Source organism: Oncorhynchus gorbuscha, unplaced genomic scaffold (assembly GCF_021184085.1).
Source record: "Oncorhynchus gorbuscha isolate QuinsamMale2020 ecotype Even-year unplaced genomic scaffold, OgorEven_v1.0 Un_scaffold_3042, whole genome shotgun sequence".
NCBI lineage: Eukaryota > Metazoa > Chordata > Actinopteri > Salmoniformes > Salmonidae > Oncorhynchus > Oncorhynchus gorbuscha.
The window spans coordinates 3,968-22,500 of record NW_025747399.1 but is presented as its reverse complement, the minus strand read 5'-3'; the positions used below and the strand labels follow the sequence as shown (position 1 = coordinate 22,500).

Sequence of the window (18,533 nt, the reverse complement as noted above, 5' to 3'; positions counted from 1 at the left end):
ACCATGTACATTTACTGTATTCTTCTTATCATGTAATTTTACTGTATTCTTCTTATCATGTAAAGTTACTGTATTCTTCTTACCATGTACATTTACTGTATTCTTCTTATCATGTAAATTTACTGTATTCTTCTTATCATGTAAAGTTACTGTATTCTTCTTATCATGTAAATTTACTGTATTCTTCTTATCATGTAAAGTTACTGTATTCTTCTTATCATGTAAAGTTACTGTATTCTTCTTATCATGTAATTTACTGTATTCTTCTTATCATGTAAATTTACTGTATTCTTCTTATCATGTAAAGTTACTGTATTCTTCTTATCATGTAAAGTTACTGTATTCTTCTTATCATGTAAAGTTACTGTATTCTTCTTATCATGTAAAGTTACTGTATTCTTCTTATCATGTAAAGTTACTGTATTCTTATCATGTAAAGTTACTGTATTCTTCTTATCATGTAAAGTTACTGTATTCTTCTTATCATGTAAATGTACTGTATTCTTCTTACCTTGTATGTTGGGGCTTGGCGTTCCCTGTAAGGTTGCGGTAGGTTTCTCCGTCTGTTTGGAGCCCACTGGAAAGAAACATAGAATTATGTATCTCACAAATCGGCGCTGTTTCAGAGCACAGCAGAAACACCCTCGGGATGTTATCAAAAATAAACACTTTCATGACTGTGTTGCTAACACAGTACCTCTCCTTAATGTTGCAGAGCCTGCAAGGAAGATACATACTGTGTGTGTGTGTGTGTGTGTGTGTGTGTGTGTGTGTGTGTGTGTGTGTGTGTGTGTGTGTGTGTGTGTGTGTGTGTGTGTGTGTGTGTGTGTGTGTGTGTGTGTGTGTGTGTGTACATTTTACATCAGCTCTCAGAGAATAGAGTTTCTAACGCAACACACCATGACAGTTACTGAGATACAACGGCACCGCGGGAAATATGTAGACGCTTCTTCCAGGTGCTGTTTATGGCAGGAAGAGATTCTTTCCAGGTGCTGTTTATTTCAGGAAGAGATTCTTTCCAGGTGCTGTTTATTTCAGGAAGAGATTCTTTCCAGGTGCTGTTTATGGCAGGAAGATATTCTTCCAGGTGCTGTTTATGGCAGGAAGAGATTCCTTCAGGTGCTGTTTATGGCAGGAAGATATTCTTCCAGGTGCTGTTTATGGCAGGAAGAGATTCCTTCAGGTGCTGTTTATGGCAGGAAGAGATTCTTCCAGGTGCTGTTTATGGCAGGAAGATATTCTTTCCAGGTGCTGTTTATGGCAGGAAGAGATTCTTCCAGGTGCTGTTTACGGAAGGAAGAGATTCTTTCCAGGTGCTGTTTACGGCAGGAAGAGAGTCTTTCCAGGTGCTGTTTACGGCAGGAAGAGAGTCTTTCCAGGTGCTGTTTATGGCAGGAAGATATTCTTTCCAGGTGCTGTTTATGGCAGGAAGAGATTCCTTCAGGTGCTGTTTATGGCAGGAAGAGATTCTTTCCAGGTGCTGTTTATGGCAGGAAGAGATTCCTTCAGGTGCTGTTTATGGCAGGAAGAGATTCTTTCCAGGTGCTGTTTATGGCAGGAAGAGATTCTTTCCAGGTGCTGTTTATGGCAGGAAGAGATTCTTTCCAGGTGCTGTTTATTTCAGGAAGAGATTCTTTCCAGGTGCTGTTTATGGCAGGAAGAGATTCTTTCCAGGTTCTGTTTACGGCAGGAAGAGATTCTTTCCAGGTGCTGTTTATGGCAGGAAGAGATTCTTTCCAGGTGCTGTTTATGGCAGGAAGAGATTCTTTCCAGGTGCTGTTTATGGCAGGAAGAGATTCTTTCCAGGTGCTGTTTACGGCAGGAAGAGATTCTTTCCAGGTGCTGTTTATGGCAGGAAGAGATTCTTCCAGGTGCTGTTTATGGCAGGAAGAGATTCTTCCAGGTGCTGTTTATGGCAGGAAGAGATTCTTTCCAGGTGCTGTTTATGGCAGGAAGAGATTCCTTCAGGTGCTGTTTATGGCAGGAAGAGATTTTCAGGTGCTGTTTATGGCAGGAAGAGATTCCTTCAGGTGCTGTTTATGGCAGGAAGAGATTCCTTCAGGTTCTGTTTATGGCAGGAAGAGATTCTTTCCAGGTGCTGTTTATGGCAGGAAGAGATTCTTTCCAGGTGCTGTTTATGGCAGGAAGAGATTATTTCCAGGTGCTGTTTATGGCAGGAAGATATTCTTTCCAGATGCTGTTTATGGCAGGAAGAGATTCTTCAGGTGCTGTTTATGGCAGGAAGAGAGTCTTTCCAGGTGCTGTTTATGGCAGGAAGAGCTTCCTTCAGGTGCTGTTTATGGCAGGAAGAGATTCTTTCCAGGTGCTGTTTATGGCAGGAAGAGATTCTTCCAGGTGCCATAACCAGGAAGAGAGTACTTCCATGCCCAGTCATAACCAGCTTTCTACAGTACTTCTGTCCCAGCCATAACCAGCTTTCTACAGTACTTCTGTCCCAGACATAACCAGCTTTCTACAGTACTTCTGTCCCAACCATAACCAGCTTTCTACAGTACTTCTGTCCCAACCATAACCAGCTTTCTACAGTACTTCTGTCCCAGCCATAACCAGCTTTCTACAGTACTTCTGTCCAGACATAACCAGCTTTCTACAGTACTTCTGCCCAGACATAACCAGCTTTCTACAGTACTTCTGTCCCAGCCATAACCAGCTTTCTACAGTACTTCTGTCCCAGACCATAACCAGCTTTCTACAGTACTTCTGTCCCAACCATAACCAACTTTCTACAGTACTTCTGTCCCAACCATAACCAGCTTTCTACAGTACTTCTGTCCCAGACATAACCAGCTTTCTACAGTACTTCTGTCCCAACCATAACCAACTTTCTACAGTACTTCTGTCCCAACCATAACCAGCTTTCTACAGTACTTCTGTCCCAGACATAACCAGCTTTCTACAGTACTTCTGTCCAGACATAACCAGCTTTCTACAGTACTTCTGCCCAGACATAACCAGCTTTCTACAGTACTTCTGTCCAGACATAACCAGCTTTCTACAATACTTCTACACTTATTTGTCACATTTAGATATCTATTGTTTGTTCTCATCACTGGCATTGTATCTCAGTATCTGTCAAGTTGTGTTGGAAACATATATCAATATTATAGTATAAAACCAGATAGACTTCATTTCCCTACCTCTGCAGATGGGGACCTTACCGGTCCAGCTTCCATCAGACCTGCAGACCCTGTGTTCTGACCCCCCGGACAGGATGAAGCCAGGCTGGCAGGAGTAGAGCAGGGTGTAGCCATACGGAGCCAGCTCCATCCCAACCACGTCTGCATTGGGAGGGGACTTGGGCTGCTTACACGAATGGGCTGCAGAGAGAACACACACACACACGGAGAGTTAATCAGGGACGTGAACAGGGAAACATATTACAGAGGCTTGTGAAAGTATTTACCCCCCTTGGAATTTTCCCTATTTTGTTGCCTTACAACTTGGAATTAATTATTTATTTTTTTGGGGGGACAAACAAGAAATAACACTAGAAAACAGAAAACTTGAATGTGTATAATTATTCACCCCCTCAAAGTCAATACTTTGTAGAGGCACCTTGTGCAGCAATTACAGCTGCAAGTCTCTTGGGGTATGTCTCTATAAGTTTGGCACATCTATTCACTGGGATGTTTGCCCATTCTTTAAGGCAAAACTGTTTCAGCTCCATCAAGTTGGATGGGTTCCGCTGGTGTACAGCAATCTTTAAGTCATACCGCAGATTCTCAATTGGATTGAGGTGTGGGCTTTGACTAGGTCATTCCAAGACATTTAAATGTTTCCCCTTAAACCATTCGAGCGTTGCTTTAGCAGTATGCTTAGGGTCATTGTCCTGCTGGAAGGTGAACCTCCGTCTCAGTCTCAAATCGGTGAAAGACTGAAACAGGTTTCCCTCCAGAATTTCCCTGTATTTAGCGCCATCCATCATTCCTTCAATTCTGACCAGTTTCCCAGTCCCTACCGATGAAAAACATCCCCACAACATGATGCTGCCACCACCATGCTTCACTGTGGGGATGATGTTCTCGGGGAAATGAGAGGTGTTGGGTTTGCACCAGAAATAGCATTTTCCTTGATGGCCAAAAAGCTAAATTTTAGTCTCATCTGACCAGAGTACCTTCTTTCCATATGTCTGGGGAGTCTCCCACATGCCTTTTGGCGAACACCAAATGTGTTTTCTTATTTTCTTCTTTAAGCTTATTTTTTTATCCTATGGACAGATATTCCAATCTCCGCTGTGGAGCTTTTCAGCTCCTTCAGTATTATCTTTGATCTCTTTGGTGCCTCTCTGATTAATGCCATCTTTGCCTGCTCCGTGATGTTTGGTAGGTGGCCCTCTCTCTTGGCAGGTTTGTTGTGATGACACAATCTTTCCATTTTTTTTAAATAATTGATTTAACGGTGCGCTGTGGGGATGTTCAAAGTTTCAGATATTTTTTCATAACCCAACCGTGGTCTGTACTTCTCCACTACTTTGTCCCTGACCTGTTTGGAGAGCTCCTTGGTCTTCATGGTGCCGTTTGCTTGGTGGTGCCCCTTGCTTAGTGGTGTTGCAGACTCTTGGGCCTTTCAGAACAGGTGTGTATTTACTGTCATGTGACACTTAGATTGCACACAGGTGGACTTTATTTAACTAATTATGTGACTTCTGAAGGTAATTGGTTGCACCAGATCTTGTTTAAGGGCTTCTTAGTAAAGGGGGTGAATACATATGCACACACCAATTTTCAGTTTTTTAAAAATATTTTTTATTTTTTAAAATAGGTTATTTTTTCTAGTTCACTTCACCAATTTTGTGTCTGTCCATTACATTAAATCCAAATAAAACATCTATTTAAATTACAGGTTGTATTGCAACAAAATAGGGAAAACACCAAGGGGGATGAACACTTTTGCAAGGCCCTGTAGGTCAACACCAGGGATGGGCAAGGCCCTGTAGGTCAACACCAGGGATGGGCAAGGCCCTGTAGGTCAACACCAGGGATGGGCAAGGCCCTGTAGGTCAACACCAGGGATGGGCAAGGCCCTGTAGGTCAACACCAGGGATGGGCAAGGCCCTGTAGGTCAACACCTGGGATGGGCAAGGCCCTGTAGGTCAACACCTGGGATGGGCAAGGCCCTGTAGGTCAACACCAGGGATGGGTAAGGCCCTGTAGGTCAACACCAGGGATGGGCAAGGCGCTGTAGGTCAACACCAGGGATGGGCAAGGCCCTGTAGGTCAACACCAGGGATGGGCAAGGCCCTGTAGGTCAACACCAGGATGGGCAAGGCCCTGTAGGTCAACACCAGGGATGGGCAAGGCCCTGTAGGTCAACACCAGGGATGGGCAAGGCCCTGTAGGTCAACACAACACCAGGGATGGGCAAGGCCCTGTAGGTCAACACCAGGGATGGGCAAGGCCCTGTAGGTCAACACCAGGGATGGGCAAGGCGCTGTAGGTCAACACCAGGGATGGGCAAGGCCCTGTAGGTCAACACCAGGGATGGGCAAGGCCCTGTAGGTCAACACCAGGGATGGGCAAGGCGCTGTAGGTCAACACCAGGGATGGGCAAGGCCCTGTAGGTCGAGTTGAAGATATCCTGAATCTACTAAACTAATGAGTTGAAGATATCATGAATCTACTAAACTAATGAGTTGAAGATATCCTGAATCTACTAAACTAATGAGTTGAAGATATCCTGAATCTACTAAACTAATGAGTTGAAGATATCATGAATCTACTAAACTAATGAGTTGAAGATATCCTGAATCGACTAAACTAATGAGTTGAAGATATCCTGAATCTACTAAACTAATGAGTTGAAGATATCCTGAATCTACTAAACTAATGAGTTGAAGATATCCTGAATCGACTAAACTAATGAGTTGAAGATATCCTGAATCTACTAAACTAATGTGTTGAAGATATCCTGAATCTACTAAACTAATGAGTTGAAGCTATCCTGAATCTACTAAACTAATGAGTTGAAGACATGAGTTCATGACAGAGTCACAGCAGTGAATTGACCCTTCATGTTGTGTTAGTGACAGAGTCACAGCAGTGAATTGGCCCTTCATGTTGTGTTAGTGACAGAGTCACAGCAGTGAATTGGCCCTTCATGTTGTGTTAGTGACAGAGTCACAGCAGTGAATTGGCCCTTCATGTTGTGTTAGTGACAGAGTCACAGCAGTGAATTGGCCCTTCATGTTGTGTTAGTGACAGAGTCACAGCAGTGAATTGGCCCTTCATGATTTAGTGACATTAACTCTAATAGGAAATAGGGAGGATGGAAGGGCTGTGTTCTGCTCCATCACAGAGAGAAGATGGAGGAGGGAATGAGGGAGGAGGAGGAGAGGGCTGTGTTCTGCTCAATCACAGAGAGAAGATGGAGGAGGGAATGAGGGAGGAGGAGAGAGGGAGGAGGAGGGAGAAAGACAGAGCTGGTCCAGACCAAGGACTGACTTTGTGATTTTAATATGATGCTGAGAGGAGATGAAATGAGAGGCTATGGCTGTCTTCAGCTGCAGGACGGCTCCCACACAGACATGAGTAAGAGTTGGACGTTAGGGAGGTGGAGGGAGGACCAGACAGGACAGGAGCAGACAGGACAGGAGCACACAGGACCAGACAGGACAGGACCAGACAGGACAGGAGAACACAGGACCAGACAGGACAGGAGCAGACAGGACAGGAGCAGACAGGACAGGACCAGACAGGACAGGAGCAGACAGGACAGGAACAGACAGGACAGGACCAGACAGGACAGGACCCGACAGGACCAGACAGGACAGGACCAGACAAGACCAGACAGGACAGGAGCACACAGGACCAGACAGGACAGGAGCACACAGGACCAGACAGGACAGGAGCACACAGGACCAGACAGGACAGGAGCAGCCAGGACAGGACCAGACAGGACAGGACCAGACAGGACAGGAGCAGCCAGGACAGGACCAGACAGGACAGGACCCGACAGGACCAGACAGGACAGGACCAGACAAGACCAGACAGGACAGGAGCACACAGGACCAGACAGGACAGGAGCACACAGGACCAGACAGGACAGGAGCAGCCAGGACAGGACCAGACAGGACAGGACCAGACAGGACAGGAGCAGCCAGGACAGGACCAGACAGGACAGGACCAGACAGGACAGGACCAGACAGGACAGGACCAGACAGGACAGGAGCACACAGGACCAGACAGGACAGGACCAGACAGGACAGGAGCAGCCAGGACAGGACCAGACAGGACAGGACCAGACAGGACAGGAGCAGCCAGGACAGGAGCAGCCAGGACAGGACCAGACAGGACAGGACCAGACAGGACAGGACCAGACAAGACAGGAGCAGCCAGGACAGGACCAGACAGGACAGGACCAGACAGGACAGGAGCAGACAGGACAGGACCAGACAGGACAGGAGCAGCCAGGACAGGACCAGACAGGACAGGAGCAGCCAGGACAGGACCAGACATGACAGGACCAGACAGGACAGGAGCAGCCAGGACAGGACCAGACAGGACAGGAGAAGCCAGGACAGGACCAGACAGGACAGGAGCCGACAGGACAGGAGCCGACAGGACAGGACCAGACAGGACCAGACAGGACAGGACCAGACAGGACAGGAGCAGCCAGGACAGGACCCGACAGGACCAGACAGGACAGGACCAGACAGGACAGGACCCGACAGGACCAGACAGGACAGGACCAGACAGGACAGGACCAGACAGGACAGGAGCAGCCAGGACAGGAGCAGCCAGGACAGGACCAGACAGGACAGGACCAGCCAGGACAGGAGCAGCCAGGACAGGACCACACCACATGGCAGTGCAGTAGACAGATCAGCCAGACCACTGAGATACTGTACATAAATAACCACACAGACACACCATTGGGGTACGGAGGATACAGACGTTGTATTAGCGAACGGAGCATTTTTCCCATCAAAGGGTAATTCCAATGGGACTTCTGTCTCGGGGAGTAGTTATGATAATAGTGATTATGAAATATCATTTTCATCAGCAATAAATCATAATCCTATGCAAATGTGTACAGTAGTAATGTTTCCTTTTAATGTCGGATGAATCAGTGTAAATAGCAGGCACTTATCACTCTTAAAATACTAATGTTGAATACATCAGTCGTGTGATGTGGCGTGTCCCAGAGGAAAAGCCCCTCTGGCTTCGGGAAACTGACAGCGATTGGCCAGGCAACATTCTGCACACTTCACAGGGGAACTGACAGCGATTGGCCAGGCAACATTCTACACACTTCACAGGGGAACTGACAGCGATTGGCCAGGCAACATTCTACACACTTCACAGGGGAACTGACAGCGATTGGCCAGGCAACATTCTACACACTTCACAGGGGAACTGACAGCGATTGGCCAGGCAACATTCTACACACTTCATAGGGGAACTGACAGCGATTGGCCAGGCAACATTCTACACACTTCATAGGGAAACTGACAGCGATTGGCCAGGCAACATTCTACACACTTCAGGACAGTGATTGGCCAGACAACATTCTACACACTTCATAAGTAAACTGACAGTGATTGGACAGACAACATTCTACACACTTCATAAGAAACTGACAGTGATTGGCAGACAACATTCTCACAATGGTAACTGACAGTGATTGCAGAGCGGACTTCATAAGGAAACAGGAGATTCATAAGGAAACTGACAGTGATTGAGACAACATTCTACACACTTCATAAGAAACTGACAGTGATTGGCCAGGCAACATTCTACACACTTCATAGGGAACTGACAGTGATTGGCCAGGCATTCTAGACACGTCAGGGGAACTGAGGAAGAGGCAACATTCTGACACTTCAGAGGAAACTGATAGCGATTGGCCAGGCAACATTCTACACACTTCACAGGGAAACTGAGATTGGCCAGGCAACATTCTACACACTTCACAGGGAAACTGCAGATTGGCCAGGCAACATTCTACACACTTCATAGGGGAACTGCAGAAGATTGGCCAGGCAACATTCTACACACTTCACAGGGAACTGACAGGATTGCCCAGGCAGGGGAACTGAGAGGAGATTCTACACACTTCATAGGGGAACTGACAGCGATTGGCCAGGCAACATTCTAGGACTTCATAGGGCTGAGACTGGATTGGCCAGGCAACATTCTAGATTGAGGACTGCAGGCTACAACTGAGGAATAGGAGAACCATGGGGCAGACACACTCATAGGCATGGTGTTGATTGCAGGAAGGAGATGTGAAGTGGAGAGGAGGGAGGACGGAGAAGAGGAGAGAGGGATAGAGGACTGAGGGACTGAGGATAGAGGATAGGGACTGAGAATAAGGAGAGAGGAGAGAGGACTGAAGAGAGGTGGAGAGGATAGAGGATAGAGGACTGAGGAAGAGGAGGTTGTGAGAGCAGAAGAGGACTGAGGAAGAGAGAGAAGAGAGAGGAAAGAGCAAAGAGAGGGAAGAGCAGAGAGAGGAGAGGAAGATGACAAGGAAGAGATAAGGAGAGGGGACTGAGGAAGAGAGGAGGGGGAACTGGGAATAGGAGGGGGAGAGGGGAAGATGATAGGAAGAGATAGGAGGGGAACTGAGGAATAGGAAGGGAGAGAGGAGAGGACTGAGGAAGGGAGAGAGGACTGATGAATAGAGGAAGTGGAGAGAGGTGGAGGAGAGGGGACAGACTGAGGAAGAGGAGACTGAGGCTAGAGGAGAGGAAGATGACAGAGGAAGAGATAAGGAGAGGGGACTGAGGAAGAGGAGAGAGGCTAGAGGAGAGGAAGATGACAGAGGAAGAGATAAGGAGAGGGGACTGAGGAAGAGGAGAGAGGCTAGAGGAGAGGAAGATGACAGAGGAAGAGATAAGGAGAGGGGACTGAGGAAGAGGAGAGAGGCTAGAGGAGAGGAAGATGACAGAGGAAGAGATGAGGAGAGCTCACGGATGCATGTTGGCTGAGATCCGCTCCAGGTGAGGTCAGACAGGCAGAGTCGGGTGGTGGAACCCTGGAGTAGGTGGCCCTGCTGGCACTGGAACTCCACCTTACTGCCCACCTGGTTCAGAGAGACAGACATAGAGATATTACTAAACTCCACCTTACTGCCCACCTGGTTCAGACAGACAGACAGACAGACAGACATTACTAAACTCCTTACTGCCCACCTGGTTCAGAGAGACAGACATTACTAAACTCCTTACTGCCCACCTGGTTCAGAGAGACAGACATTACTAAACCCCACATTACTGCCCACCTGGTTCAGAGAGACAGACATTACTAAACCCCTTACTGCCCACCTGGTTCAGAGAGACAGACAGACATTACTAAACCCCTTACTGCCCAGCTGGTTCAGAGAGACAGAGAGACATTACTAAACTCCACCTTACTGCCCCCCTGGTTCAGAGAGACAGACATTACTAAACCCCACATTACTGCCCACCTGGTTCAGAGAGACAGACATTACTAAACTCCACCTTACTGCCCAACTGGTTCAGAGAGACAGACATTACTAAACTCCTTACTGCCCATCTGGTTCAGAGAGACAGACATTACTAAACTCCACCTTACTGCCCACCTGGTTCAGAGAGACAGACATTACTAAACTCCACCTTACTGCCCACCTGGTTCAGAGAGACAGACAGACATTACTAAACCCCTTACTGCCCACCTGGTTCAGAGAGACAGACATTACTAAACCCCTTACTGCCCACCTGGTTCAGAGAGACAGACATTACTAAACTCCTTACTGCCCACCTGGTTCAGAGAGACAGACATTACTAAACTCCACCTTACTGCCCACCTGGTTCAGAGAGACAGACAGACATTACTAAACTCCACCTTACTGCCCACCTGGTTCAGACAGACAGACAGACATTACTAAACTCCTTACTGCCCATCTGGTTCAGAGAGACAGACATTACTAAACCCACCTTACTGCCCACCTGGTTCAGAGAGACAGACATTACTAAACCCACCTTACTGCCCACCTGGTTCAGAGAGACAGACATTACTAAACCCCTTACTGCCCACCTGGTTCAGAGAGACAGACATTACTAAACTCCACCTTACTGCCCACCTGGTTCAGAGAGACAGACATTACTAAACCCCTTACTGCCCACCTGGTTCAGAGAGACAGACATTACTAAACCCCTTATTGCCCACCTGGTTCAGAGAGACAGACATTACTAAACTCCACCTTACTGCCCACCAATCATGGCCGACAGTGATACAGCCTGGGTCTGTAGTGACTAGAGACAGAGATGCCTTAACCCACTGCCCACCTGGTTACTTTTAGAGAGACAGACAGTTACTAAACCTCAAAGACAGTTAAGCCCAATTAACCTCAGAGAGACAGTCTTTAGGTTCAAATTGCATCACCTTACTGCCCACCTGGTTCAGAGAGACAGACAGAGAGAGAGACAGACATTACTAAACCCCTTATTGCCCACCTGGTTCAGAGAGACAGACATTACTAAAGACAGAGACAGAGGTTCAGAGAGAGAGACAGACTAAACCCCTTATTGCCCACCTGGTTCAGAAGACAGACAGAGACTAAACCCCAGACTGCCCAGCTGGTTCAGAGAGACAGAGACATTACTAAACTCCACCTTAGAGCCCCCTGGTTCAGACAGACAGACAGACATTACTAAACTCCTTACTGCCCACAGAGGTTCAGAGAGACAGACATTACTAAACCCCACAGACTGAGACCTGGTTCAGAGAGACAGACATTACTAAACTCCACCTTACTGCCCACCTGGTTCAGAGAGACAGACATTACTAAACCCCTTATTGCCCACCTGGTTCAGAGAGACAGACATTACTAAACCCAGAGCCCACCAGGTTCAGAGAGACAGACAGACTAAACAGAGACCTTACAGAGACCAATCACAGAGAGAGACAGAGACAGCCTGGAAGAGAGAGACCAGGGTCTGAGAGACGAGACTAGGACTGAGATGCAGTGCCTTAGACCGCTGAACCAGAGTCTGTAGACAGACGCCTCTAGCACTGAGATGCAGTGCCTTAGAGACAGAGAGCCACTCAGGAGCCCCCGAATACTTTTAGGATGAGTCCAGTTAAGTCTAATTAACCTCAAAGACAGTTAAGTCTAATTAACCTCAAAGACAGAGAGAGACAAATTGCATCACTATTGGAAATGTGTGAAAGCATATTTGAGAGAGAGAGACAGAGAGACATACAGAGAGAGAGAGAGAGAGAGAGACAGAGACAGAGACAGAGACAGAGACAGAGAGAGAGAGAGAGACAGAGAGGCAGAAAGACAGAGAGAGAGAGAGAGAGAGAGAGAGAGAGACAGAGAGAGAGACAGAGACACAGAGACAGAGAGAGAGAGAGAGACAGAGAGAGAGAGAGAGAGAGAGAGAGAGAGAGACACAGAGACAGAGAGAGACAGAGAGAGAGAGAGAGAGAGAGAGAGAGAGAGAGAGAGAGAGAGAGAGAGAGAGAGAGAGAGACAGAGAGAGACAGAGAGAGACAGAGAGAGAGACAGAGAGAGAGAGAGAGACAGAGAGAGAGAGAGAGAGACAGAGAGAGAGAGAGAGAGAGAGAGACAGAGAGAGAGAGAGAGAGAGACAGAGAGAGACAGAGAGAGAGAGAGAGACAGACAGAGAGACTCTAGAGAGAGACAGAGAGAGACAGAGAGAGAGAGACAGACAGAGACTGCCTTGCCTTGCGCCAATATAACATCATCCAACAGAATACAAGATGATTCCAATCCAGACACATTTAGATCTTCCAGCTGGTGGGTTGGACTGTGGTTTCACATATCATCACATCATCCATACAGTCCATACAGTTTCAGTACAGTCAGTTCACACACGCTCCCAGTCCAACATCCTCAGAACCAGACACAACCTTAAACCAGTACTCTATCATCGTTGGTACAGTACAGTCAGTTCACAGACACGCTCCCAGTCAACATCCTCAGAACCAGTACTCGACATCTTAAACCAGTACTCTATCACCCTTGAACAGTACAGTCAGTTCACACACGCTCCCAGTCCAACATCCTCAGAACCAGACAGTTTTAAACCTTAAACCAGTACTCTATCATCGTTGGTACAGTACAGTCTCAGGCCAACATACTGTATCCTCAGAACCAGACACAACCTTAAACCAGTACTCTATCATCGTTGGTACAGTACAGTCTCAGTCCAACATACTGCACGCTCAGAACCAGACAGTTTTAAACCTTAAACCAGTACTCTATCATCGTTGGTACAGTACAGTCCCAGTCCAACATACTGTATCCTCAGAACCGGACATGACCTTAAACCAGTACTCTATCATCGTTGGTACAGTACAGTCTCAGTCCAACATACTGCACCCTCAGAACCAGACAGTTTTAAACCTTAAACCAGTACTCTATCATCGTTGGTACAGTACAGTCTCAGTCCAACATACTGCATCCTCAGAACCAGACACAACCTTAAACCAGTACTCTATCATCGTTGGTACAGTACAGTCTCAGTCCAACATACTGCACCCTCAGAACCGGACACGACCTTAAACCAGTACTCTATCATCGTTGGTACAGTACAGTCTCAGTCCAACATACTGCACCCTCAGAACCGGACACGTTTTACCTTAAACCAGTACTCTATCATCGTTGGTACAGTACAGTCCCAGTCCAACATACTTCACCCTCAGAACCGGACATGACCTTAAACCAGTACTCTATCATCGTTGGTACAGTACAGTGTCAGTCCAACATACTGTACTGGGGTTCAAAATGGTCACCACTTTCTTTGGTAAAAAGCTGAGGGATTGGGTCTGGAGAAATGTAACCACTCTCAAATTCATAGACAAGAGCTGTGGATGCAAGGACTGACCATCTATGAGTTTTTTAAATGATAGTTTTAACCATGGGGGGGATGTACCCATCCCAGATTGCCACTTTAAAGGTATCGAGAAGGGAACAGTCCTTTCAACCGTACCTTGAACCCCAGGCTGATGTTCATGGAGCCGTGTTCAGGTGTTCCTGGGTTCTCACACGTCGTCCTGGATGGTTCTAGAAGGACATAGATCACAATCACCCTGGGTTACTATCATGAGTCTGTCATATCTACGGAAGCACACTTTGTAGAGTCTCTTATTAAACATATGGGGGGGGGCGATTCAGATCCGATTCAGACCCGATTCAGACCAGATTCAGACCCGATTCAGACCCGATTCAGACCCAATTCAGACCCAATTCAGTCCCAATTCAGTCCCGATGCAGACCCGATGAAGACCCGATGCAGACCCGATTCAGTCCCGATTCAGACCCGATTCAGACCCGATTCAGACCCGATTCAGACCCGATTCAGTCCCGATTTAGACCCGATTCAGACCCGATTCAGACCCGATTCAGACACGATTCAGACACGATTCAGACCCGATTCAGACCAGATTCAGTCCCGATTTAGACCCGATTCAGACCCGAATCCGACCCGATTCAGACACGATTCAGACACGATTCAGACACGATTCATGCACACGTAAATGGTGTATTTGTACTTAAATCCCTCATAATTGCACCACCTTTACGTGCGATGAAACGATCAATAAGGTATTTTCTAAGTGGAACAGCATCTACGTTCTTTATTGTGATGTTTGGACAAGGGGATTGTAAAATAACTAATCAAAATTTGGGGTCATTTAGAAATGTTACCTATAGACTGTAGCTTTTATTCACAGTATGATGTTACCTATAGACTGTAGCTGTTACAGTATGACTTAGACAGTAATGTGTGCATACATTCTACAGTATGGTGTTGGTATAGACCTGTTACAGTATGGGACTGTAGCTGTTACCCACTAGACTGTAGCTGTTACAGTATGATGTTGTTACACCATGCTCTATGATGTTACCAACTGAGCTACAGAAGGACCGTTGTAAACCTATAGACTGTAGCTGTTACATCCTATAGACTGTAGCTGTTACAGTATGATGTTACCTTAGAAATGTTACCTATAGACTGTAGACTGTAGCTAGACTGTAGCTGTTACCTATAGACTGTAGCTGTTACAGTATGATAATGTTACCTGTACACTGTAGTTGTTACAGTATGATGTTACCTATAGACTGTAGCTGTTACCTATAGACTGTATCTGTTACAGTATGTTGTTACCTATAGACTGTAGCTGTTACAGTATGATGTTACCTGTAGACTGTAGCTGTTACAGTATGATGTTACCTGTAGACTGTAGCTGTTACAGTATGTTGTTACCTATAGACTGTAGCTGTTACAGTATGATGTTACCTATAGACTGTAGCTGTTACAGTATGATGTTGTTACCTATAGACTGTAGCTGTTATAGTATGATGTTGTTACCTATAGACTGTAGCTGTTACAGTATGATGTTACCTATAGACTGTAGCTGTTACAGTATGTTGTTACCTATAGACTGTAGCTGTTACAGTATGATGTTACCTATAGACTGTAGCTGTTACAGTATGATGTTACCTGTAGACTGTAGCTGTTACAGTATGATGTTACCTGTAGACTGTAGCTGTTACAGTATGATGTTACCTATAGACTGTAGCTGCTACCTATAGACTGTAGCTGTTATAGTATGATGTTGTTACCTATAGACTGTAGCTGTTACAGTATGATGTTACCTATAGACTGTAGCTGTTACAGTATGATGTTGTTACCTATAGACTGTAGCTGTTACAGTATGATGTTACCAATAGACTGTAGCTGTTACAGTATGATGTTACCTATAGACTGTAGCTGTTACAGTATGTTGTTACCTATAGACTGTAGCTGTTACAGTATGATGTTACCTATAGACTGTAGCTGTTACAGTATGATGTTGATACCTATAGACTGTAGCTGTTACAGTATGGTGTTGTTACCCACCTATGCATCGTGGCTGAGAGCCGCTCCAGGCGCTGTCGTCCTGACAGATGCGTGTAGTTGACCCCACCAGGACATAGGGGGCGCTACAGCTGAAGGTAACCTCTGACTTGTAGATTAAACTTCGTCCTTCTCTTTTCCCCTTGGCTGGGGTACCAGGGTCTCCACAGAACTTGGCTGGAATGGAGATGCCCCAAAACATAACATAGCTTTAAGTTCACTGAATTCATCCTGACTCGTAAATGAAACAACTCTGTAAATTAATTTACATTACATTACATTTAAGTCATTTAGCAGACGCTCTTATCCAGAGCGACTTACAAATTGGTGCATTCACCTTATGACATCCAGTGGAACAGCCACTTTACAATAGTGCATCTACATTTTAAGGGGGGGGGGGTGAGAAGGATTACTTTATCCTATCCTAGGTATTCCTTAAAGAGGTGGGGTTTCAGGTGTCTCCGGAAGGTGGTGATTGACTCCGCTGTCCTGGCGTCGTGAGGGAGTTTGTTCCACCATTGGGGCTGGAGCCAGAGCAGCGAACAGTTTTGACTGGGCTGAGCGGGAACTGTACTTCCTCAGTGGTAGGGAAGCCTAATGAACAGGCCAGAGGTGGATGAACGCAGTGCCCTTATTTGGGTGTAGGGCCTGATCAGAGCCTGGAGGTACTGAGGTGCCGTTCCCCTCACAGCTCCGTAGGCAAGCACCATGGTCAAATTCCTCACTCATGTTTGTTTTATCCATGTTTATAGTGCATATGGGCAGATCATATGGCATATTATATGGCTGGGAGTGGAGAGACCCAAAACCCTGTCTTTAATTCAGTGGGTTATTCTTCATTTAGTCCAGGGCTGTCAAACTCATTCCATGTGAGGGACCCAATGGCTGTTGGTTTTGTTATTTCCTTTTAATTGGTTTCCAATGAAGACCTAGACAACCAGGTGAGGGGACTTCCTAACTAGCCAATGAAGACCTACACAACCAGGTGAGGGGAGTTCCTAACTAATCAATGAAGACCTAGACAACCAGGTGAGGGGAGATCCTAACTAATCAATGAAGACAACCAGGTGAGGGGAGATCCTAACTAGCCAATGAAGACCTACACAACCAGGTGAGGGGAGTTCCTAACTAATCAATGAAGACCTAGACAACCAGGTGAGGGGAGATCCTAACTAGCCAATGAAGACCTAGACAACCAGGTGAGGGGACTTCCTAACTAGCCAATGAAGACCTAGACAACCAGGTGAGGGGAGATCCTAACTAGCCAATGAAGACCTAGACAACCAGGTGAGGGGAGATCCTAACTAGCCAATGAAGACCTAGACAACCAGGTGAGGGGAGATCCTAACTAATCAATGAAGACAACCAGGTGAGGGGAGATCCTAACTAGCCAATGAAGACCTAGACAACCAGGTGAGGGAACTTCCTAACTAATCAATGAAGACCTAGACAACCAGGTGAGGGGAGTTCCTAACTAGCCAATGAAGACCTAGACAACCAGGTGAGGGGAGTTCCTAACTAATCAATGAAGACCTAGACAACCAGGTGAGGGGAGTTCCTAACCAGCCAATGAAGACCTAGACAACCAGGTGAGGGGAGTTCCTAAATAGCCAATGAAGACCTAGACAACCAGGTGAGGGGAGTTCCTAACCAGCCAATGAAGACCTAGACAACCAGGTGAGGGGAGTTCCTAACTAATCAATGAAGACCTAGACAACCAGGTGAGGGGAGATCCTAACTAATCAATGAAGACAACCAGGTGAGGGGAGTTCCTAACTAGCCAATGAAGACCTAGACAACCAGGTGAGGGGACTTCCTAACTAATCAATGAAGACAACCAGGTGAGGGGAGTTCCTAACTAGCCAATGAAGACCTAGACAACCAGGTGAGGGGACTTCCTAACTAATCAATGAAGACAACCAGGTGAGGGGAGTTCCTAACTAGCCAATGAAGACCTAGACAACCAGGTGAGGTGACTTCCTAACTAATCAATGAAGTCAACCAGGTGAGGGGAGTTCCTAACTAGCCAATGAAGACCTAGACAACCAGGTGAGGGGAGTTCCTAACTAGCCAATGAAGACCTAGACAACCAGGTGAGGGGAGTTCCTAACTAGCCAATGAAGACCTAGACAACCAGGTGAGGGGACTTCCTAACTAGCCAATGAAGACCTAGACAACCAGGTGAGGAGAGTTCCTAACTAGCCAATGAAGACCTAGACAACCAGGTGAGGGGAGTTCCTAACTAGCCAATGAAGACCTAGACAACCAGGTGAGGGGAGTTCCTAACTAGCCAATGAAGACAACCAGGTGAGGGGAGTTCCTAACTAGCCAATGAAGACCTAGACAACAAGGTGAAGAGAGTTCAAGCACAAGGGAGGAGTGAAAACACACAGACACATTCGTTCCTCCATGGAATGAGTTTGATGAATGATTAATTACCTGTGATTAATTATTCATTAGGGAAAGGAAAGGGGTATACCTAGTCAGTTGCACATGTGTCTTCCGTATTTAACCCTCAATCAGAGAGCGGTTCAAGCAGCGAAGCCGTGAGAAACTAATGGATTGGTTTGCCTTCATTATTATGAATCCCCGTTAACTGACACCTTAATGAGCCCTATTCTTCCTGTGGTTCTTCTGGGGCATCACAGTTTCAAACATATTCCACATACCTAAAACATAT

General features: G+C 46.4%; 1 protein-coding gene across 1 annotated transcript in view; it reads right to left on the bottom strand.

Annotated features, from left to right (window-relative positions):
* Window positions 1-16,030, bottom strand: part of LOC124027255 (CUB and sushi domain-containing protein 3-like) — a gene marked incomplete at its 5' end in the record, with an annotated part of 17,322 nt that extends 1,292 nt beyond the window's left edge. Inside the window, 5 exons of the mRNA XM_046339716.1 lie at window positions 512-577; window positions 3,159-3,338; window positions 9,936-10,047; window positions 13,946-14,019; window positions 15,857-16,030. Coding sequence (XP_046195672.1) covers window positions 512-577; window positions 3,159-3,338; window positions 9,936-10,047; window positions 13,946-14,019; window positions 15,857-16,030 — 606 coding nt within the window. The remainder of the gene's footprint in view (window positions 1-511; window positions 578-3,158; window positions 3,339-9,935; window positions 10,048-13,945; window positions 14,020-15,856) is intronic.
* Between the last annotated feature and the right edge of the window lie 2,503 nt (window positions 16,031-18,533).